This window comes from Jaculus jaculus, chromosome 17 (genome assembly GCF_020740685.1).
Source record: "Jaculus jaculus isolate mJacJac1 chromosome 17, mJacJac1.mat.Y.cur, whole genome shotgun sequence".
In the NCBI taxonomy this organism is placed as follows: Eukaryota; Metazoa; Chordata; class Mammalia; order Rodentia; family Dipodidae; genus Jaculus; species Jaculus jaculus.
Window position 1 is genome coordinate 24155143 of NC_059118.1, and position 24374 is coordinate 24179516.

The following is a 24374-nucleotide window of genomic DNA, read 5'->3' on the forward strand; positions in this document are numbered from 1 at the left end:
CCCGCCCCGCACGCCGAGGCCCCGCCCCGCGGGAGGGCCAGATTATCACCTAAGCGCCTCGCCCCGGCATCTGATTGGCTCTCCGTCCAGCTCCGCCTCCTCCCGTCAGCCCCACCCACCCCACCCCCGTCGGCGCGCCCATAGCGGCGGGAGGAACCGAGCACGCAGGCGCAGGCGCTGCCTTCTCTCGTCTGCTTGGCCCGCCCTCGCCTCCTCCTCCCCTTCCCCGTCCCCCTCTCCTTCCCTCCCTTCCTCCCTCCCATCTCGGGGCCTGCGCGCCGCTTCCTTCCCGCACGCGTCGCCGCTCGCCGGTGTCTCGGGCCCGCGCGCGGTTTTTTTTTTTTTTTTCTTTTTCCACCACCCTTCCCCCAGCCTCCTCGGGCGGTGGAACGGCCGGGCTCACGCTCCGTGCTCGCGGCGGCCTGGGTAGCGCGGGAGTCCCACCGCGGAGGAGACGGCCTGTACCATCGTCTCCCGGCACGCGGGGGGGTGGAGCGTGCGTGTGTAAGGGAGCCGCCCGCCCCGCCGCACGCGCCTCGGCGACCCCGTGAAACTCAGAAGCCCCCCCCTCTCCTCCTCCTCCTCCCCGGGGCCTCGACCCCGGAGCGCAGGCAAACCACCGCCTCCCTCTTTGCCCCCCATCTCAACGCCGCCGGCTCCACCCATCCGGGCCGCGGCCATGGCCGAGACGGAGGAGCGGAGCCTCGATAACTTCTTCGCCAAGAGGGACAAGAAGAAGAAGAAGGAACGGAGCAACCGAGCGGCGGCTAACGCGGCGGGCGCGAGCGGCGGGACGGGAGCCAGACCGGGCGACGGAGGGACGGGCGCGGGAAGCAGGCCGGGCGATGGCGGGACAGGAACTGGGATCAGGTCGGGCGACGGTGGCATCTCGGGCGTCGGGACCAGGTCCGGAGACGGCGGGCTCACCGGAACGGGAACCAGGCCGGGAGACGGTGGCATCTCGGGCTCTGGGGCCATCAAGGCCGTGACGAAGGTGAGGGGAACCCGGGAGGGCACCCCTCTTCCCCTCCCCCCCATGTGCCCGCCTCCGCCAGGCGCCCGGGACGAGCCGCGGGCGGCCACGTGACCTAGGCTTTCCTCTCACCCCCCCCCATGTCGGGACTGGGCTCGCTCGAACCCGGGTTCGATGCCACCACCACCCCCACACCCGCCTTCTCCACCCCGGGCCCGTCTTGTGCTGCGATTCGTCGGCTCGGACTCGGGAGTCCGTCCGTGCCCCGCACCCTCCATCCAGAGACCCTTGGGCTGCGGCTGCCCTGGCTCGAGCCCGCTTGCTTGGACATGAGTTTTCGCCCGCAAACGTGGTCGGGTGGGGGGGGAGGGGGTGACTCGTTGTTGTCGTGGCCACTTGGAGCTGGAAATGGACTTGTGGAATGACCCATCGATTTCAACGCCGGGCTTTCCCCGTAGTTGCCTTTAAGTCACAGCTTTGCTGCGCGAGGGGGACGAGGCGCCCCGGAGGGAGGATGTTGGACAACTTGGGCACGTTTCGGGATCACAGAAGGACTCGGGCTACACTTTAGATTCCATGAGTACCTCCTCCCCTCACTGCCTTTAAAAACAAAAAAAAGTATTTAAATAGCCGGGGCACCTGTTTACAAAGAGCTTTAATTGATACGTGATGTTTCTTTCGCAGGATGAAGATGAATGGAAAGAATTTGAACAAAAAGAGGTCGATTACAGCGGACTCAGAGTTCAAGCGATGCAAATAAGGTTGGTGTGATTTTTCAGCTGGATTTAGATAAGCCTTAGGGGGACACGTGTTGGGCACAAGTTTCTTCTTTGGATTTTCGAGGTCGGGTCTTGCTCTCAGCCCAGGGTGACCAGGAATTTGTCTCAGGGTGGCCTCGAACTCACAGCGATCTTCCAACCTCTGCCTCCCCAGTGCTGGGATTAAGGGCTTGGGACACCACGATAGACTACTAAAACTTTTCTTGAGCCCCAAAGCAGCATCAGGGCAGCGTCCTCGGTTACTGGCTATTCCTCTCTCGGGGGAGGAGGACCTCAGGTGTGCACGTCAAATTAGCTGCCGTCTCTAAAATCCTGTGAGAGTTTATTTCTAGCTCAGCTTGCTTAGGCTTTTTTTTTTTAATTGAGACAACTAAGATTTTGTGGGGGTTTTTGTTGTTGTTTTCAGGGTTGGGTCTTAGCTCCTTGGTCCTGGCTAACCTGGAGTCTCAAGGTGGCTTCGAATGGCAATCCTCCTACCTCAGCCTCCCGAGGGCTAGGATTAAAGGCATGAGCCACCACCAACCTCTACTCCTTTTTTTGGGGGGTGGGGGCTGTTAAATATTCTATTTGTGTGAGGGCGGAGGGAGAGAATGGGCACATGAGTGAGGGCCTTCAGCCACCGAAAACGAACTCTAGACAAATGTGACCATCTTTTGCATCTGGCTTTACGTGGGTACTGGGGAATGGAACCTGGGTCCTTAGGCTTTTCACGCAAGTGCCTTAGCCACTAAGCCATCTCTCCAGCCCAGTGTTATTTAAAATGTTGGTGTTGGAACTTCAGTCTTTCAGTGTAAATCTCCCATTTCTCATGTTTTGCCCTTTGTCATGCCATCTGTAGTAGCATTATTTCAAGTGTATACATATAGTTTACTTGACCATTTTCTTAGGTCTAATCAAGTTACATTAAGGGGGTTCCTTAATTATTTGCAAGCAGAGAGGGAGAGAATGGGTGGGCCAGAGCCTCCAGCCACTGCAAACTATTCCTCCAGCCCCAAGCTTTTGTTTTTGTATTTGGTTTTTTGAGGTAGAGTCTTGCTCCAGCCCAGGTTGATCTGGAATTCCCTGTGTAGTCTCAGGCTGGTCTCAAGCTCACTGTGATCCTTCTGTCCCAGCCTTCTGAGTGCTGGGATTAAAGGTGTGCGTCACCATGCCTGTCTTGAGTTTCTATTATTTTGAGACAAGGTCTCACTTAAGGCTGATTAAACTCGGAAGGTAGGCGGGAATGACCTTGAGCTGCTCATCTTCTAACTTCTGAATGCTGGTTGTACAGTCCTATACCACGCGGTCAGTCTGGCTTGAACTTAGTGGATGTTGTTTTTGTTTTTTGAGGTAGGGTCTTGCTGTAACTCAGGCTGATGTGGAATTCCCTATGTAGACTCAGGCTGGCCTCAAACTCATGGTGATCCTCCTATCTCTGCCTCCTGAGTGCTGGGATTAAAGGCATGCACTGCCACACCTTTGATTTTATTTATTTATTTTAGAAAATGGGCATGCCAGGGCCTCTAGCTTACTGCAAAAAAATTTCACACGCATGTACCGCCATGTGCATCTGGCTTACTTGGGATCTGGGAAATTGAACCTGGGTCCCTAAGATTCCCAACCAGTAAGCCATCTCTCTCCAGCCCTTTTTCTTTCTTATTGCTAAATAAAACTATTAAAATGACAAAATCTGGCGTTGGAGAGATACCTTAGGAGTTAAGATGCTTGCCTGCAAAGCCTAAGGACCCCGGTTTGATTGCCCAGTACCCACATAAAGCCAGAAGTACAGTGGAGCTTGGGTCTGGGATTTGTTTGCAGTTGCTCTCTCCTCTCTTTGCCTCTCTCTAAATAATTTTTTTTTCTTTTTCTTTTGTTTTTTTTTGTTTGTTTGTTTTTTGGTGTTTTCGAGGTAGGGTCACCCTCTAGCCCCTCTGACCTGGAATTCACTATGGAGTCTCAGGGTGCCCTTGAACTCACAGCAATCCTCCTACCTCAGCCTCCCTAGTGCTGGTATTTTCTTTTGGTTCTTCAAGGTAGGGTCTTGCTGTAGCTCAGGCTGATCTGGAATTCACTGTTCAAGATACTGAACATTCCTATTACAAAAGAAGGTCCCTCCACTTTACTTCTAGGGTTAACCACTAGCCTATCACCATCATTTCCTCTACAGTTTTCCTAGGTGTGGGATTATTATAAGATTTTTAAAAACACTTTTACTTATTTGAGAGGCAGTGGGCATGCCAGGGCCTTCAGCCATTGCAAAAGAACTCTAGACACATACACCACCTTGTGAATCTGGCTTTTGTGGGTCCTGGGGAATTGTACCTAGATCCTTGGGGTTTGCAGGCAAGGGCCTTAACTGCTCAGCCATCTCTCCAGTCTTTAATTATTTATTTGAGAGAAGGAGGCAGATGGAGAGAATGGGCATGCCAGGACCTTTAGCCACTGTGAAGGAGCTCTAGATGCATGTGTCCCTTTGTGCATCTGGCTTACTTGGGTATTAGGGAATCAAACCTGTGTTCTTAGGCTTTGCAGGCAAGCTCCTTAATTGCTAAGTCATCTCTCTATCCCCCCAGCCTTTATTTGAGAGTGACAAAAAGAGGCAGACACAGAGAGAATGGGTATGCCAGGGCCTCCAGCCACTGCAAACGAACTTCAGATGTACACACCCTCTGTGCACCTGGTTAACATGGGTCCTGGGGAATCGAGCCTCGGACTGGGGTCCTTAGGCTTTACAGGCAAATGCTTAACCACAAAGCCATCTCTCTAGCCCCTTCCCCCCCCCTTTTAAATAAAAAGGTTAAACTCATATCCCCTCTCCTGTACCCCAGTTCTGAGTGTCTTCAGTGGCGTTATTGACATTCCTTGTGGGGACCAAGAGGCCTCATTCTTTGGGGGTGGCGTCTAAGTTATGTTTAAAACTCAAGAAAACAAATTTTTATTTAATTATTTTTTTTTTTGAGATAAGGTCTTGCTCTAGCCGAGGCTGACCTGAAACTTGCTATGTAGTCTTAGGGTGGCCTCGAATTCACAGTGATCCTCCTACCTCTGCCTCCAGAATGCTGGGATTAAAGGCATGCACCTCCATGCCTGGCTTTTAAAAAGTATTTTTAAGGCTGGAGAGATGGCTTAGTGGTTAAATACTTGCCTGTGAAGCCTAAAGGCCCCAGTTCGAGGCTGGATTCCCCAGGACCCACATTAGCCAGATGCACACAGGGGTGCTTGCGTCTGGAATTCATTTGCAGTGGCTGGAGGGCCTAGTGTGCCCATTCTTTCTCCTTCCCTCCCTCTTTCTCTGTCAAATAAATGAATAAAAATAAAATATTTTTTAATAAAGTATTTTTATTTATTTGTAAGAGGAGTGAGAGAGTGGGCACTGCGAACAAACTCTAGGCACATGTGCCACTTTGTGCATCTGAGCCAAGTCTCTAGCCCCAAGAAAACAAACTTCTTTCAGTTAGATTAGTTGGTTGAAATACTTTATTTTTGGATTTTTTAATATAGGGTTTCACTAGCCTAGGCTGACCTGGATCTTACTCTGTGATCTTCCTGCCTCAGTTTTCTAAGTTCTGGGATTAAAGTCATGTACCACCATGCCAGCTGGTTAAGGAATATTTTATTAAGTCCAGTTTATGATAGTCAGAAAGAAGGGATTCTGGGGAAGAAAAGATATGGGAGGGGAAAAAGAAAGTTGTGGTGGGGGATTATCATGATTTACATAGTGTAACATACCATATACATGTGTTATTTTATATATATACATATCATATATACTATATATAATGTAATAGTATAACATGTAAATTCATTTGTGAGAGAAAATAAAAAAGGAAGCACCACGTAGGGCCTCCTGCCACTGCAAGTGAACTCTAGACACATGCCAATTTGTGCTTTGGATTTTACATGGAGAGTGAGAAATTGAACTTTGGGTGGCAGGTTTTGCAAGCAAGTGCCTTTTATTGTTGAGCCATCTTCCCAGCCCCTACACTTGTGTTTTTAAAAATCTCTTCCATTGTTTTAAGATTTAAAAAATCATTGTTTCTCAGTTTAAAGAAATGAGATGATTTCAGACTCCCTCATCTGAAGCTTCCGATTTGTACAGAAAGCTACTGAGTGTATGTGATAGTAGAGGAAAGCTTTTCTTTAATTGAAACCTGTCTTTGACTTCATCATGGTTATGCTCAAAAGTAGCATGAAAAACCCTTAATATTTTTAACATGTTCAATACCTACAAGACCCAGGCATTTAGTGTCGTCTTTGGGGGTTCTCCCATCATTTTGTGAGTTTACCAGACCAAAAACTGTTGGTAGTGGGGAATTGAAGAAAGCAGTGGTGTAGGGAGTGTCAGGCGTTGAAACCAGGACCTGAACTACATCTCCAAACTCCTCCTGACTCAAGATGGCTTTCTAGTAATGCTCAGTAGACGTGATTGGACTTGTTTGATTCCCAAGTACTTGGCTTCCTTCATGTTTTTAAAGGTATGTACTTCATGGCTAGAGTGATGACTTAGTGGTTAAAGTGCTTGCCTGTGAATCCTAAGGACTCAGATTTGATTCCCCAGTGCCCATGTAAGCCTGATGCACAAGGTAGCACATGCGTCCGGAGTTATTTGCAGCAGCTACGGGCCCTGGTGCATCCATTCTCCCTCTCAAATAATGTCTGTACTTCGGGAAAGATTAAACTGGGCAGACCCTCCCTGGTTGCTGAGAAAGCCAAGGCAAGAGAATTCAAAGTTCCAGGCCTACTGGTCAATTTAGTAAGACCACGTCTCCAGGGGAAAAAAAAAAAGCTGTTTCTAATAGAGTTAGCGTTTGACCTATAACTGTGAGGGAGGGAGTTGTGAGAATACTCCTGTTCAGGATGGTAGACTGCCTGCCTATATGTGACTCCTGTTGTAGATGGCCTCTTGGTCTCTTTTCTTGTCTTCTTGAAGACTGGAATGCTGGCCATGTGGAACGTATCTCTCTTTGGAAGGAAGGGGAAAAAATGTTTTAGGTTTATGAAGTTTTAGAAATTTGTTTTAAGTTGTAATACAGAATATTTACATTGAAACGTTCCCATTGAGTATAAATCTCCTGTCTTTTTTTTTTTTTTTTTTTTAATCTGTTTGAGAGAGAGAGGCAGATAGAGAGAATGGGCATGCCAGGGCCTCCATCTTCTGCAGATAAACTCCAGGGGCATGCGCCACCTTGTGCATCTGGCTTACGTGGGTCCTGGGGGATTAAACTGAGGTCCTTTGGCTTTACAGGCAAATGCCTTAGCCACTAAGCAATATCTCCATCTCCCTATCTTATTTTTATTTTATTTTATTTATTTGAGAAAGAGAAAAAGAGTCAGAGAGAATGGGCTTGCCAGGGCCTTCAGCTGCTGCAAATGATGCACACACCACCTTGTCCACCTGGCTTACGTGCGTCCTGGGGAATTGAACATATCCTTTGGCTTTACAGGCGAGCACCTTAACCACTAAGCAATCTCTTTAGTCCATCCTATCTTTGTTCATTTACTTGTTTTTTTAAGACAGGCTTTCATTCTATCCTTAGCTGACCTGGAACTCTGTAGTCTATGCTGGCCTCCAGCCTATGTCCATCTTACTACCGTAGCCTCTGGAGTGCTGGGATTAAACGGTTGAGCCATTGTGTTCAGCATTTATATATTTCTGTGGTCCATTTTTTCTCCAATTGGGCTGGTATTGATTGAGCTCACTATGTGGCAGAACTTCCATGATTATAAACAATATTCCATGATAATGCCCTCCCTCTCTCAATCAGTCTCTCCTTTATTTTGATGTCATGATCTTTTCCTCCTATTATGGTGGTCTTGTGTAGGTAATGTCAGGCACTGTGAGGACATGGATATCCAGGCCATTTTGTGTCTGGAGGAGCACGTTGTAAGGAGTCCTACCCTTCCTTTGGCTCTTACATTCCTTCCTCCACCTCTTCTGCAATGGACCCAGAGCCTTGGAAGGTGTGGTGGAGATATTGCAGTGCTGAGCATTCCTGTCAACTTCTTTCCAGCACCATGATGCCTTCTGAGTCTTCCCAATGTCACTGCCATCTGAAAAGAGAAGGTTCTCAAACAAAAGTGAGAGTAGCATTAATATACAGGTATGAACATTAAGAGAAGTGCTTACTGGACAGTTTGATGAGCATAGTATGTACATTTAGCCAGACAGTAGCAGACGTTACACCCCTAGGGCTCATGACTACCTGTTTTAGGTTTTCAGTATCAGGGATGTATTCCCTCCCATGGAGTGGGCCTCCAGTCCAATTAGAGGACAATTGGTTTCCACTGTGACAGACGTGCCACTATTGTACCGGTTGGCTCATTTGGCCTGGCTGGCCAATTTTTTTTTTTTTAAGGTAGGGTTTCATTGTAGGCCAGGTTGACCTGGAGTTCACTTTGTACTCTTAGGCTGGCCTTGAAATCATGATGATCCTCTGCCTCTTAAAGTGTTGGGTTTAAAGGCATTTTCAAGAGACAGGCAGTCTTAGTCCATTCTAGCATCCATACTCCAGGGTTCAGGTGATATTTTTGCCTACACTTGATGCTTATTAAATGATACACCTTTTCCTTGCCAAGGACGGTGAAGTTCGGCTGGTATGAGTGTTCATGTTGTTTGTGCTAAGGTAGATCAGCTGTGTGTGTGTGTGTGGGGGGGGTGCCAGGGTCTCTGGGAACAGCAAACACCAGATGGGTGTGCCACTTTGCGTCTGGGGAGTACTAGGCAGTTGAACCCAGGTCAGCAGGCTTTGCCATCTCCCAAACCAAATCTGCTCTGATGTTTTATATTGTCGTTGTTCTTAACTTCTAGTTACAGCTCCTCGGTGGCCATCTGAGAGGTGTTTTTCTAACCTATTAACATTGAGAAAATTCCTTTTCTGGGAAGCTGGTTTTGTGGGTCCTCAAAACCTGGAATTAGTAATTATTTAATAAAGGGGAATTCTAACACTTCTAGGAAAAGCTTAAAGGTTGGAAACCATTTGGGATTTAAGGACTAAAATATTTAACCTTATATACTGAATATTCTTATAAACACTGCATTAAATACTAATTTTTCAACATTTTATTTTTATTTGCAAGTAGAGAGTGAGAAAGAGAAGGAATTGGGTGCACAAGGGAGTGGCAGAAGAGTGATTAAAAATCTGAAGCCTGCTTCTTGTTTTACATGAGACCCTGTCTCAAAAAAAAAAAAAATTCAAAAAGCCTGGGGGTCAGGTATTTTGGTACCAGCAAACCATACTATGTTAGGGCTCTTTCGCAGTCAGCCCCAAAAGTAATTACTAAGGATATTTAATATGTTAAATGAATTGATCTTATTCAAGGTAAGGTCATCATAGACAGGTTATTGCAAGAAGTCATGAAATGGTGATTAAAGGGCTTGACATTTGAGCTTCAGTGTGATTTAAAAAAATATTTGCCAGCAGAGAGAGAAAGAAAATTGCCACACCAGGGTCACTAGCCCATGCAAACAAACTCCAGATGCATATGCCACTTTGTGCCCCTGACTTTACACGGGTACTGAGGGATCAAACCGAGTTGTTAGGCCTTGCAGACCAGCTCCATTTATCTCTTCAGCCCCTGAAAATAAATCACTCTGAATCCCAGGTAGACTCACTATAGCAAATTCTTAGGAGAGTGCTGTATAACAAATATTGTGTGTGGTTTCCCAGTTGTAATTCACTCTTAGTAGATCCCAGCAGGTGGTTTTAGAGATAGACAGAGTGCTGTGGGCACAGAGGAGAGATACCAATGTAGCAGGAAGGCAACTGAAAAGATTCTTTGGAATTGTAGTGACATCTAAAGATTCAAGGCTACGCATAGATCAACAGGCATTCAGGCTTCCCATTTTACTGTACCCTTATAGTACAATGAGGACTCCTGCTTCCAGCAGCTCTGCCAGGCCTGTTTCTGTGTTAGCTGCTTCCCTCTAGTGTTGAGGAAAGGGGTTTTTATGGATTCTCTAGTTAACCTCCAGTGTAAGGTAAGGATAGCGTTCTGCCTCAGCTCATGCCACTTGGAGGTATCTGGGGTGACAGTCCCAGCTAACAACCAGCACTGTCTGCCAGACCTTTAGATGATGCCAGCCTTCAGTTTTCATACCTAGTGGAGCTATGTGATGCCTGCCAAGTCTTGCCCAAATGTCAGCACTATGAACAAAATAAATGGTACGTTCACATTACAAAAAAGTATTTTTCATAAATAAAATGGTAATTCTCAGTAAAGAAATTGAATTTCTCAAATCTCAAAATAGAATTTCCAGGTTGTATTTGTTTGTTTGTTTTGGTTTTTGGTTTTTCAAGGTAGGGTCTCACTCTAGCCCAGGCTGACCTGGAATTCACTATGGAGTCTCAGGGTGGCCTCCAACTCACAACAATCTCCTGCCTCTGCCTCCCAAGTGCTGGGATTACAGGCGTGTGCCACCACACCCGGCTCCATGTTGTATTTTAAAGCCATAAAGAGGATGAGATACAAGAAGGCAGAGAAAGTATGGGTTCCTGGAGCCCTTCTGACTTGGCTCTGCTACTTTTTCCTGAGGGAGAGCGCATGAATGTCTGCGCAGCGCTTGCCTGAGGGTCGGCTTGGTGTAGCGCTGCGGTGACACACAGTGAGGGGGCGCTGTGTGGCGTAGCAGCTATCCAGCAAGTGTCCGTTTTCTGCATTTGGTTTTTCCAGGTAGGGCCACGCGCTAGCGCCGGCTGACCTGGAATTCACTGCTCCTCCCTCTTCCTCCCGAGCGCTGGGATTAAAGGCGTGCCCCACCAGGCTGGCCTCAAACTCAGCCTCCAGAGTTCTGTCTGCGATGACATGTGTGCCCAAGTCCTCACCTCGCCAAAGACACTCTTCATGTATTTTGTGTTCCAGGGTTTTCAGATGGTCTCACTGTATCATGGCTGGCTTCAGACCTGTGCTCCTGCCTCAGGCTTTGGAGGGCTAGGATCGTAGACACGCAACCCTACTCCTGTTTTCTTTTTTAATGGGTGACAAGGACGTGTTTGGCGGCTGTGTGTGTGTCTCACTGTCAGCTGAAAGACTGAGATGAGCAGGACCCCGGCACCGACGGCAATGCTGAGCCACAGGCCGGCTTCTCTGTTGGCTGTCGAATAAGAATTCTCGTCTCATGAGCATTCTGGCACATGTGCAGTAGGATTAGCAAGTAAAATTACAATTTTGCAAAAACCTTTCATTTGCTCACTAAAAATAAACTTAGTACCATAAATGCCAGCTTATATGCTTTGGTCTGGGGCAGTCTTGTAATTGTTTGGTTAAGCCTTATTTAAGTCACCCTTGCCTCTCCCTTTCGGGGTGCATCAGTCTCTTGCCCTCATGCTTCACTTAGGGTCCAGCACTTAAAATCGTCCTGCAGGCTGTCACACAGGCATGCATATCAGTATGTTAGATAGGACTAATTGTTTTTTTCTTTCAATGGTGGGTGGTAGGTGGGTGATGCAGTGATGGAGTTGGTCGGTGGTGATGGAATACTAAATTTTTCTGAGTGTATGTAAGTGATCTGCAAAAAGGTGGGTGTGACCAGAGATTTTTTGAACTCTTATTTTCAGATAGGGTCTTGCTGTATGTGTCAAACTGGTGTCAAACTCATGATCTTGCCTCATCCTTTAACTGGGGGATTACTGCATCCATGGCTGGCTCCTCTTTTATCTTTTCCCTCCTCTTTTTTTGAATGGAGCCTCCTGTAGCTCAAGGTAGCCTCAAATTTGGTAGATAGCCAAGGCTGGTAGTGAACAACCACATACTGTTTTGTTTTGTTTTTTAAAAAATAGTTTTTTATTTGACAGAGAAAGTGGGGAGAGAATGGGCGCGCCAGTGCCTCCAGCGAATGCAAATGAACTCCAGACGTGTGCACCCCCTTGTGTATCTGGCTAACATAGGTCCTGGGGGATTGAACCTAGGTCCTTTGGCTTTGTAGGCAAACACCTTAACTGCTAAGCCACCCCTCCAGCCCCAGATACTGTTTTTTTTGGCAGTGACTATTTCCTCTCACGGAAAGTAATTGGAAATCCCAACATGTATTATATATAAAATCTTGTCTTCCCCACTTTTTTAAAACAAGTGAGGCATTTAGGCTGTCAAGAGATTAAGTGACTTCGCCAGGGTCACCAAAATAAATGGTGACTTAAATACAGGGTTTGGTGCTGGAGAGATGGCTCAGTGGTTAAGCTCTCGCCTGTGATGCCTAAGGACCCCAGTTCGAAGCTCAATTCCCCAGGACCCACGTTAGCCAGATGCACAAGGGGGCGCACACATCTGGAGTTTGTTTGCAGTGGCTGGAGGCCCTGGTGTGCCCATTCTCTCCCCTAATTCCCCCCCCCCAAATAAACCAAAAAAAAATTAAATACAGGGTTTGGACTGACCATTTTACTGGTAACTTATTAATTGCATTCACTTGTTTGCTTTTTCAATAGTGAAAAGGAAGATGATGATAATGAAAAGAGAGAAGATCCAGGAGATAACTGGGAAGAAGGTGGAGGTGGTGGAGGTGTAGAAAAATCTTCAGGTCCCTGGAATAAAACTGCTCCGGTACAGGCCCCTCCTGCTCCAGTAATTGGTAATGTTTCCTTTTGAAAAGAGCTCTTTTGTATGTGGTCTTCTGTCCAATTGCATGCTTGTAGGCTTGGGTCAGTGGGCTCCTCTCCATCCTAGGAGAGAGGGGTCTGTGTATTTTTCTGTGAAGATTTCAATGGAAGAAACATTGAAGCTGAGATACTATTCTCTTATAGGCTGCTCAAGTTTTAACTTGGATTTGATTGACTGACTGCAGCGTTTGGTCATGAAGCCAAGGCAAGCACTGGGCTAGGCAATGACTCCCATTTGGTTATACCTCCTGCCTTCCTCCTTTTTTGGTTTTTCGAGGAAGGGTCTTGCTCTCTAGCCCAGGCTGACCTGGTATTCACTATGTAGTTTCAGGGTGGCCTCGAACTCACAGCAATCCTCCTACCTCTGCTTCCTGAGTATTGGGATTAAAGGTGTGTGCCACCACGCCCGGTGTCCTGCCTTGAATCATGACTTCCTGGCAGGACTGCTTTCTCACCCCGAAGGGCTATAGAATTGGTTTTTTGGTGCTAAAGAAATCTTTGGTTTGCTTGTTTTCATTTTGCTGTGCTGGAAATTGACCACAGAACCTTGCACATGCCTACTGAGCAGTCTACAGCTCCCTCAGAAGTAAGGTCTTAAGGTAGACCAAGTTGGCCTCAAACTTGCTAAGTAGCTGAAACTGGTCTTGAAATCTGACCCTCCTGCTCCTATCTTGCCAGGACTAGTATTGCTGGTAAGAATCAATCATCAGTGGTTATGTTTAACCTTCACATTTTTGTTCATTGCATATTCTGAGACCAAGATGGCTTCAAACTTGCTATGTTGCTAAGTAAGGCTGGCTGGCTGTGGACCCTGATCCTTCTGCTTCTACCTCCCAAGTGCTAGCTAGGATTACAAACCCAAGACAGGGTTTTGATTTTTCTGGCCTAGCCTCCAGTGCTGGGATGACAGGCAATATATACCCAGCTTGGTTTTTCTCTTGAACTTGATCCTCCGCATTCTGAGTGTGTACCAGAAACACCATTCCTGCAGGCCTGTTTTTGGCCTCTGGCCTGGAATGCTTTCCTTAGTGTCAGAAGCTTTTTCTGTAGAGGTCTGGAGGTAGTAAATCAACTTTTGTTGATTTCTCAGTCTGTTGCAGCGGCTTGCATTGGCTTCTGTAAACAGAAGCCCTCCCTCCCTTTCCCCTTTTTTCCTCTTTCCCTGTCCCTGTTGCATCCTAGGCAGACAGATAAAGTGAGAGAATTGGTGCTCCTGGGCCTCAGCTACTGCAGTCAAGCTCCGGACACTTGTGCCACCTAGTGGGCATGTGTGACCTTGTGCTTGCTTCACCTTTGTGCATCTGGAGAACATGTGATCTGGAGAGTAGAACATAAGTCCTTGGACTTCACATGCAAGCGCCTTTACGGCTGAGCCATTTCTTCAGCCCCTACACTAGTTTTCATGTTGGTTCTGTTTTTCATGACTTTTTCTTTTCTTTTCCCAAGATAGGGTCTCACTGTAGCTCAGGCTGACTTGGAATTCACTATGGAGTCTCAGGGTGCCCTCGAACTCTCAGCGATCCTCCTATCTCTGCCTCCCGAGTGCTGGGATTAAAGGCGTGCACCACCACACCTGGTTTGACTTTTTCTTTTTAAAAAGAATTTTATTTTGTATTTTGTGGTAATGTCTTGGTCTAGCCCAGGTTGACCTGAAATTTACACTGTAGTCTCAGGGTAGCCTAGAACTCATGGTGATCCTCCTACCTCTGCCTGGTATTAAAGGTGTGCACCACCACGCCCACCTTTGCTTAATATTTCCATCCTGACACTGAGGCCCTCCCCAGGGTTGTCACACCTTGCAGCTTCTCCCTCTACCACTCAGTCTTGCTTTCCTTACACAGGCCTTGTCCCCAGTATGGTTTTTGGTGTAGTACTTAATTTGAATTTTAGATATTAGTTCACTTGACTCATCTACAATAGTCTCCTGTGGCTACTGGATAGAATATGAGGTTCACAAATGTTTGGGGTTTGTTTTGATTTTTGAAGGCAGGAAGGATCTCAATAAATTCTGCAGGTTGTCCAAAAATTGACTGTATAGCTCAGGCCTGGCTTTGAACACAGTGATTCTCATGCCTCAGACTCCCATGTGTTGGGATCACAAACATGTTCACCAGGCCCAGCAAGTTTGTTCATTTCTTTCCTGAGTCCAGTTTGGGCTCTCAGTAAATACTAAATATGTAAGGCTTTCCTCCCATGCAAACACCATACAAAACAGCCTTTTATGCTATTTTATAGTAGCATTCCAATGATTCTTATTATATTACAGATAGTAAGTATATAAGATGTTTTTAGAAATATTGGGATTTCTTTTCAGAGTTTGTGGTGCCTAAGGATCTGTCCCTCCATATGCCCCCCCCCCCCCCGCAAAAATTTGATTATGCTAGGCAAGTACTCTACCACTGAGCTTCTCCAGCCAGAGACATACTCCTAACCTTACTTGACCGAATTGAGTCTGTTGAGAGAGAAAATCTGGAGGGCAATGTCTCCAAAGTCATAGTGAAAGATGAGGCGGCTCCTCAAGTGCCCCCCCTTTCATTTATTGAAGACTTTCATACATTATATAACGCATTTTGTCACAATTGACCCTCACATGTTTTCTAAGGAAACAAAACCGTGAATACTATTGGTGTGGTGGAAAAGGAAGAAATAAGCCTTGACTGTTTTTTGTCATTATCTTTAGAATTCAAAATACTATATAGGTATTTTGTTACATAAATTATTTATAAAGGCATTTTATTTTGCCAACTTGCAAAGTAAGGAAGTGAATGCCACATTGACATGTAGTTAGAGACACTGAGGACTACAGTGTCGCATCCCGAAAGTTAGTCCCTAGTGAGGACTGGCCACCTCCCAAACCAGACGCTTCCTTCTCAGCAGGTACCCACATTTTCACAACTTGCTTATATAGAATGCTAGAGTTGTACCCAGAGGAATTACTACCTTAGAAGGTAGGGTTTCTCTTTAAGCCCATTTCCCTGCTGCTGTTCAACGCAGAGCTCTGTGGTGGAGTGTAGAGTTCATGTGAGGCCGTGGCTTCGGTGTCCAGCTGCATTAAAAAGTCCCAGGCCAAAACGTTAGTGAAAATTGTGAGGAAAAAAAAAGTCCCAGGCCAGCCTGGCCTGGTTGAGTTCACAACCAGCTGAGCTACGTAGTAATCCAAAGGTCCTTTTCTCGGGGATGGTGCTTCTCCATGATTAATGACTGGGAATGCAAGAAGAGCTTACAAAATACCAGACTCTTGAATGGTTCATCTAAACTTTTACCAAATATTAGTTACAGAAACCCCAGAACCGGCAATGCCTAGTGGTGTGTACAGGCCTCCTGGGGCCAGGTTAACCACAACAAGGAAAACACCACAAGGACCTCCAGAAATATACAGCGATACACAGTTCCCGTCCCTGCAGTCCACTGCCAAGCATGTAGAAAGTCGGAAGTAAGTACCAGTAATGTTTGCATATGAGGTGGGACATCTGGCCTTTGCCTGGGATGGGTGTATGACTGAGTTAGATGGCTGTATGCTACGTCTTTAGACGTGGGGAGGGCAGGAAGGAGTGGGGGAGGGTCTTGAAAGGGCAAGGGGAAGAATAGTAAAGACATTTGTCTGCCCTTACTGTCATGAGGTTCATGTTTATAGTGGTGATAAATTACATTTAGTTACCCTTATTTTAATAATATACTTTTAATGTACTTTTAATAAGTACATTATTAAAAGCTTATGTTCCTTGTAATATGAAAAATAAAAATGTAAAATCAGTTACATTATTACACTCCCATTAAATGTGATTAGATGAAAGATGTTGGCATTTCCAAGTCTAATTCTAAAAATAATCTTATTTCAGCAGGTACTTAAAATGAATGCTACCTGGATTAAATGACCACATATGGCACATCTACATCTTATTTAGGGACATGAATTTTTTAAAGTAAATAAAGTGGGAAGAAATGTAAATGTCATCAGATGGAAACTTTTTTTTGGGTGGCTTTTAAAGTAAATCCCAGCCTTTTCGTCTCAATGAGAGCACAACTGGCTTGAATTTAGACCTCCACTTGGACTTGCTTCTCCACGCTGTCCGACAAACTATATAAGGGACTCTGGGAGGGCAGTGACTTGCCACACACATCTTTCTTTACTTGATCTAATCAGACCTACTCCCCTACAGTAGAAGGGAGGCGAAATCGTTGAATGATGAGAACTTTACTTGAATGAGAAAATTGTTATCCTTATGCATAAAGAAAGAGACGTATTATCTACTAATTGCTAAAACTTAAAAGTGAGTCTTAGGAGGAATATCATTACACAGCTTCTTTCTGGTTGACCTCAAGTTGGTCCCAAAATAACATTTGCAGACATTACTATTGAGAAGATGGGACCACAGAGCTTCAGTACAGTATTACCTGTTTTCTGTTCAATTGAAGCCTTAAAATGGTTTGCTAAGAATTTTATATTCCCTTTCTGTCCTTCCCCAAGATTCTTCTTAAGGGGTGACTTACTACTTTTTTTTTTTTTAATTCAAGGAAGAATATTTTCAAAGTCTCTAGTGAAGAAGACATATTTACTGATTACATTTCTTTTCCCTTAGGGATAAAGAAATGGAGAAGAGCTTTGAAGTAGTAAGACACAAAAATAGAGGTAGGGAGGAGGTTTCAAAGAACCAGGCCCTTAAACTTCAGCTAGACAACCAGTATGCTGTGCTTGAAAACCAGAAAAGCAGCCACTTGCAGTACAATTAAGGAATGGTCTTTGTTAACCCTTCCGAGATAACCAGACCACAGCTAACCACCACAGCCATTCACCATCTGATCTGTTGGATCTACAGTGACTGACCGGTGCAGACCTCAATTCCAGTGACTGGCCCTTTTGCACTGTGGAAGTTCAAAGTGTCACGACTTCTTTATGTATTGGATTTAGGGAAATATTCATTGTCATAAATGTGCAAGCTAGATTCAGCAATGTTCTTTCATAATTGCTTCACAAATATAAAAACCAAAACCTGCAGTCAGCGGTCATTTCAAAAATCTTTATGTTCAGATACTGAGCCTCCATCAGGGTTGACTACCTCAGAGATGCTGCACTTCCTGTGGATGTCATGTGGGTCCTGCCTCTGGATTGGAAGGCTGTCGCTACTGAAGTGTCCAGGGGAACCTTGAAGCCAGCTCTATTGGATTCTTATCAGAAATCCTGCAGAAAGTCAGCCATCTGGGTTCTGATCTGCTGTAAAAGATGAAGATTTAAGTGACCTTAATTAATCCTGTCCTGTGCCCCACCCTAAGGAATACTCTGTAGTAGGCTGTGGCTATGTTAGACTTCCTGTCAAAAACTGGATCATCTGTGTAGGGCTGTAATTTACAATTTTAAATTTTTAGTTGTAGTTTGAGGTAATTACAAATTAAATTCAACCAAACTTGGGTCCACCAAATGGGAAGGGGTGTGTGGGAATAATCTTCTTTGAGTAATTTTTTTATTTGGATAGCAATTTTTTCTGTGTTCCACATTAAGGCCTTTTTTTGCTTTGACTTTGAATAAGTTCTTCGAGAGCATAATGCCTAGCTAAGTAACCTGGAATATGCATTGGAATTGTGAAATGTCCTGTGAATTTGCCAATGTCTAGGTGGAACCAAATAGCCTTTGTAAAGGGCAATGGATACCAGAGGCCTCACTCGAGGTGCTGCTAAAAGCTTCCTCTGATCAGGGCTAAATTGTGTACTGACCTGCTGTGGAAGGAGTGTGGTGTCTGCTCAGGTGAAGGTCCCCTGGCCTGTCCTTTGAGAGGCAAAGCAACACAGCTAATCAGGTTTAATTGAGTACCGAACTGCTGTGGAAGGAGTGTGGTGTCTGTTCAGGTGAAAGGTGCCCTGACCTGTCCTTAGAGTCAAAGCAACACAGCAAAGCCTCACCCGACAGCACCCTCCCGTTTCATGGACCTTGATGACCTTTGACCAGAATTCCTTTAAGGCACTGGATACGCTGTAGATGAAGCGGTTTGTCCTGCTAGCTATTACCAACTCTGGTGTGTTTTCATAGTGGTTATTTGAGAAGGCAGGGCAAAAACGTAGCACTTCTGCTTTCAGTAATTACAGTTGAACTCTCCAGTAGTATTTAGTCCTTAAAAGAGACTTTTAAAAAGTTCCCGGGCTTACTGGCAAGTTTCTTTCCACCTGATGAATGGTCTGGCAATTTCCTGCTTGTATCTTTGGTTCACTAGAAATTCTCCAGAGCGGCTCACGACCATGAGAGGCAGAGTGGGGTTCATTACAATCCCTTTTCTGAATGTGGCTCAGGTGCTTGCTGCTGGCGGGAATGAAGTAGATGGTGAGTGATGCTCCCAGTATGGGCGCTGGGAGCCTTTTCCCACAGTCCAGAAGAGCGTGTCAGTGCAGGAAACAGACTGCCTGGGGCCACACTGTCTCCTGACAGGACCCCAAGCCACTTCTGAGCCATAATGGTATTATCTGAGCCAACCAAGGCGAGCTTGAGTGGTTAGAAATAAGAGTCTTGGTTAGATTAAAGATGTTCTGGGCACCAAAACCCTTGTCAGACCTTGAGCCGCATACTTCTCTTGAAGAAGAGTATGAGTGTCCCCCTCCCAAACTTCGGGTTTGTTACTAGGAAGAGAACTGAGACAAATGTGAAGAGGTTTGTTTAATGGTGTGCTGTACTGGAAATCTGAAGGTTTGCAGCAAATTTAAGTTCCAACTCATAATTTTGATTATAATTGTGAAATTCTCAAAATGCACATGAATCAAGTTTTAATATACTTTATGATGGGTGGATGAGGCTGTCTATTGTACCATTTCTTTGGATTCTCAGGCATGGTTTGGCAGTGTAAGAACTCTGTATCATTAACAAGTTCAATAAAAAGTAAATATATGGATCATGGAATGTGACAGTTTATGTCCTAAAACTGAAAGGGTGAACTAATGTCATGTACACGCAGGGGTGGGCTGATAATGCTCTCCATCAGGAATGTACTTTGTGTTTGAGAAATGTTTACTGAGTTAATCATGTTAGAAAGATGTGGAGTGACTGGCTGCGAAATTGACGTTACTTAGGGGAAGGTTACTGAGTCAAGTTGTAGTGTACTTTGTTACCTTAAATTATAGCAAGTATAACTAGAATCTTCCCTGTAAACCACAAGATAAACATCCCAAAGGAGCAAGGACCTTTTTTTGAGGTGGGTCTCACTCTAGCCCAAGCAGACCTGGGGCCTGAGTTGAATATGTAGTCTCGTGGTGACCTCAAACTGTCAGCAATCCTCCTACTTCTGCCCCCCAAGTGCTGGGGGGTTAAAGGCATGCGCATCTCTGCCTGGGTAGATTTTTAAATGTTATTGAGATGGTCTGCTAGGTATGGAAACTAGCTTCCTGCCTCTTCCCTGTGGTTACAGATCAGGGACACGTGCCACAGTATCCCAGCCTAATCTATCCAAGTGTGTTTTCATTTTGACAAGGTCCAAGTTTTTAATTTGGCTTGTTTCCGCTTTCGTTGAGGTGGTCCTGCTGAGCTAGTGGTAGGCATCAGTATGAACTCTCAGTGGAAGGCAAGTTGCCCAGCAACAACTCTTACTGTTGCCACACTAAACATTTATACCTATTTCCCTGTTAGAATGTGAACTTGGGGGTGGGAAGGGACATAGGTAGTGATGTCAGTGAACTGGGAGCATGGGATAAAGATCTGGGTGTGCTGGTCGCTGCTGGGACAAACACGACCAGAAGCAGCTTACCGGAGAAAAGGGTTAATTCCAGTCTTACAGATTGTAGACACTCCACATGGCAGCACACTTTATCATCCATAGCAGAGGAAACTGCTGAAAACTAAACAAAAAGCTTCATTAAAAAAATACCTCAGGTGGGGGCTGGAGAGATGGCTTAGTCCTTAAGGACCTAGGTTTGATTCCCCAGAACCCACATAAGCCAGCTGCACAAGGTGGTGCATGCATCTGTAGTTTGCAGTGGCTAGAGGCCCTGGCGTGCCCCTTTTTATTTTTGCCTCTCAAATTTGAGAACGAGAGAAAGCAGCAGATAGAATGAGTCTCCCAAGTACTGGGATTATAGGCATGAGCTGCTGTGCCCAGCTAGAATTTTGCCAAGTTACATGGTCTGGGCACTGTTCTAATCAGGTAAAAGGTGAACATGTCAGCTGACAGCCCCTTGAAGCCTGGGTACTAGATTCTAAAAAGTGAAAACAGTTTCTTCAAAGCCAGGCCAATAACCAGGATGCCAGCCAAGTGCTTAGATGAGGCTTTGCTTTTGCTTTAGTAGGGTTCAGGCCAGAGAAGGAACATAGGCCACAGGTGCCGCCTGCCTTCCGGTTTGTTGCACCTGAAGGCGACTCTTCGTTTTTAGCATGTTTATGATGAGATTTCTTTTTGTTTGTTCAATTTTTTTATTTTTTATATGATGAGATTTCAAAGTAGCACAAAGATGGGTTGGAGGGATGAGTTAGCGGTTAAGGCGTTTGCAAAACCAGAGGACATAGGTTTGATTCCCCAGGACCCATGTTAGCCAGATGCACAAGAGGGCGCACGCTTCCGGAGTCTGAAGCGGTGGCTGGAGGACCTGTCGTGCCCATTCTCCCCCACTTTCTCTGTCAAATGAGGTTAAAAATTGTTTTTATTTTTATTTTATTAATTTTTTTTGGTTTTTCAAGGTAGGGTCTCACTCTGGTCCAGGCTGACCTGGAATTAACTATGTAGTCCCAGGGTGGCCTTGAACTCACAGCGATCCTCCTACCTCTGCCTTCCGAGTGCTGGGATTAAAGGCACACGCCACCACACTAAAAATTATTTTTAAAATGGCACAAATCTCCTTGTTTTCATAAAGCAACTTGGATAATGACTAGGTTATGCAAACTCAGCCTGCAAACAACACTTCTGGGCTAAAGTTACCCCAGATACTTCACCAATAGGTACTTTCTCAATTATGAAAGTACCATTACCTCATCTAAAATTCTTTGCAAAATATGCTGTTAGTACTTGCTTTTTTTTTTTTTTAAAGGAATTCTTATTTATTTGAGAGTGACAGAGGGAGAAAGAGACACAGAGAGAATGGGCGCGCCAGGGCCTCCAGCCACCGCAAGCAAACTCCAGACGTGTGCACCCCCTTATGCATCTAGATAACGTGGGTCCTGGGGAATCGAGCCTCGAACCAGGGTCCTCGGCTTCACAGGCAAGCGCTTAACTGCTAAGCCTTCTCTCCAGCCCAGTACTTGCTTTTTAAAAGTTTTTATGTAAGAGACAGGACAGGCATGTCAGGGCCTCCAGCCACTGCAAACCAACTCCAGATGCATGTGCCACCTGTGCATTTGGCTTATGTGGATACTGGGGAATCGAACCTGGGTCCTTAGGCTTCACAGGCAAGCACTTTTAACGGATAAGCCATCTCTCCTATAGCTTTTGTTTTAATAGAATGCACATCTAGTTGTCCCACTGTGTGCAGTCACATTGCACCACTGTTTTCCTTAGCATGTATCTGTGCGGACAGTTCTAGCATATGCCTTGTAGAACTGCGTTCTGGATGAAGCCGGTTCCTTTCTACATTCCCCATATGGCACGATGCCAGGTACTGACGACACCAGATGCTCAATGGGTGCATTTTTCAGATTCTGGATTTCAAGTGTGAGCCCAATAGGATCCCAACAGTGTCCTTTCTCCATTAAGCCTTGGGCCCTGTCCTGGGTGGACTCAGCTTCATGAGGTTGTTAGTGGAGCTTCTGCTGCCTGACATGGAGGGCTTCTTGGAGTGGCATTTTTGCAGTGGGTTTATTATGTGCCATATGTACCTCCCACTCCCCCAATTAAGTCCTCTTGAGATGACACGACCTTAGCATGTAGAGAAGTATGCTAATCTTAAAAGACATTTTGTGAAATTTACCTGTTTTATTTGAGACAGAGAATGGGCATGCCACTGCAAACTCCAGACACATGCGCTGTGGCTTACGTGGGGTCTGGAGAATCGAACCTGGGTCCTTAGGCTTCACAGGCAAACGCCTTAACCGCTAAGCGCAATAAGTATGTTAATGGTGGCCTATCTGCATCCTTGAAGTCTGGTAGGCCCTTCATAGCTGGGTGCCATGGAGACTGCTGATTAGTGAGAGCTCAGGGCAGGCCAGGGATCAATAGACTGCACGGTGTAAGGGGCGGGAGGAGGCAGGCTGGGGAGATGGTCCAGAGGTTAAAGGAGCTTGCTTGCAAAGCCTGATGGCACACGTTCAAGTCCTCAGCCAGATACACCAAGTGGGGCATACATTTGATTACTCAGGAAGTTTTCATCTAAGAATGAATTAGCTTAGACAACAGGGAAAGTTCAACGCTTGAGTCGTGGCTTCCTTTTGAGACCATCTCATGCAGCCAGGCTGTCCTGTGTAGCTAGTGACCTCGAACTCCTCACCTTCCTGCCTTCTCAAGTGCTGGAATTCATAGCCATGTGCCAGCCACTGTGCCAGGAAGTTTCTACAGCTTGTAAAATGCTTAGCATTCATTTATTACTTGAACCCACCTACGTTAAACAAGCACCTTTACAGTCCTTAAGTATTCACAGAGGGTCTTACGGCTTTCCCTTCCGTAAAGTCACCACACATTTGCAACAGGTCTCACTGCAAATTCCAAATGTTGAACAAGCTTGAAATCGCCCTGCCAAATAGCTACTACTAATCACAGGTGGCAGGAACAGAGCTGGGTGTCTTCTTTGGTAACAGATTTGGTTTTTAAAGTTTTTAGGATATGGAGCCCTAATCCCCTCCCATCCCCCTCCCCCGGGTTTGAGGTAGTCTCCTTTTAGCCCAGGCTGACCTGGAATTTACCATGCAGTCTCAGGGTAGCCTGGAACTCATGGCAGTCCTCCTACCTCTGTTTCCTGAGTGCCGGGATTAAAGGCGTGCGCCACCACACCCAGTTTTCAGAGGCCTAATTTTGAATACTGTTGTCACGTTTCCTATCGGTATTTCTATAGTTAGTTTGCCAATCACTGATTTAAAAAAAGTACCTATGCGTGGTGGTGAACACCTTTAAAATCCCAACACTTGGGAGGCAGAGAGAGGTGGTAGGATTGCCATGAGTTTGAGGCCACCCTGAGACTACATTCTAAGTCAGCCTGAAAAACCCTACCTTGAAAAGCCCCCCCCCCCCCAAAAAAAAAAGACATATGTACTGAGGACCTTCTGGCAAGACGAGTGTGAATTAGCAGGTTTCGTGTGGGAGTCAGAGCTAGACTGGCACTGAGCTGTGCCCTGTGGCAGGTCAGTGGCAGACCTTCTGCCCCCGGGGTTCAAAACCACGGTGCCGTTAATTTGCTGGGGCTGCCGTACTAATACAGTCATTTTATCACAATTCTGATGTTTGGGAATCCAAGATCCAGGAAACTGGCCCTGCTGTCTGGCAGGGCCCCTTTCCTGCCAAGTGGACAGCTGTCCTTTCTCTTCAGGACCCCCCTGCACAAGCCAGGTGAGAGGGCAGTAAGAACTTGAGCCTCCTTTTGAGTGTTTTATTTGAAAGAGGCTATGAGAGTGGGGGGGGGGGGAGAGGGAATTAACAGGGGATTTTTTTTTATAATCATGGAAAATGCTAATAAAAATTAAAAAAAAGAAGAGGCTATGAGAATGGGCATACCAGGGCCTTTTGCCACTGCAAATCAATCCAACACATGGGCTACTTTATATACCTGGCTTTCCTGGGGTACCGAACCCAGGTCTGTTGGCTTTTTAAGCAAGGGCTTCCAACCTATAAGCCACCTTCCTAGTCCCACTGTTCTTCATAGAAGGACTCTAACCTTACTGGACTAGGGCCCCAGTCTGTTACCTGCATCCAATGTGAACGACCCTCCAGCTACACGTGTTACACCTAGGGTTGTAGGTGAGGGGGGAGAGAAAAGACACAAAGAGACACACAAGGGCCTCTTAACCTCTGCAAACGAACTCCAGATGCATGCACCACTCGGTGCATCTGGCTTTATGTGGGAACTGGGGAATCAAACCTTGACCAACAAGGCTTTGCAAGTAGGAACCTTTAACCGAGCCATCTCCCCAGCCCCAACTGTATGTTTTTGTTTGTTTGTCTGTTT

At 45.9% G+C, this 24374-nt stretch overlaps 1 protein-coding gene across 4 annotated transcripts; it reads left to right on the forward strand.

The window, feature by feature from the left end:
* Positions 1-237: 237 nt before the first annotated feature.
* On the forward strand, positions 238-19192 carry Cdv3 (CDV3 homolog). Of its 4 annotated transcripts, XM_045136564.1 has the most exons (6): positions 243-994; positions 1658-1734; positions 12150-12292; positions 15594-15753; positions 16160-16162; positions 16901-19192. In XM_045136564.1, the coding sequence occupies exons 1-6, from the start codon at positions 680-682 to the stop codon at positions 17049-17051; spliced, it is 849 nt and encodes a 282-aa protein (XP_044992499.1). In that variant the 5' UTR covers positions 243-679; the 3' UTR covers positions 17052-19192. The 4 variants fall into 4 exon arrangements, with proteins under 4 accessions (XP_044992502.1, XP_044992501.1, XP_044992499.1 ...); XM_045136567.1 differs by lacking the exon at positions 16160-16162 and having other exon boundaries at positions 238-994; positions 17350-19192; XM_045136566.1 differs by lacking the exons at positions 16160-16162; positions 16901-19192 and adding an exon at positions 16163-16274 and having other exon boundaries at positions 238-994.
* The last annotated feature ends 5182 nt before the right edge of the window (positions 19193-24374 follow it).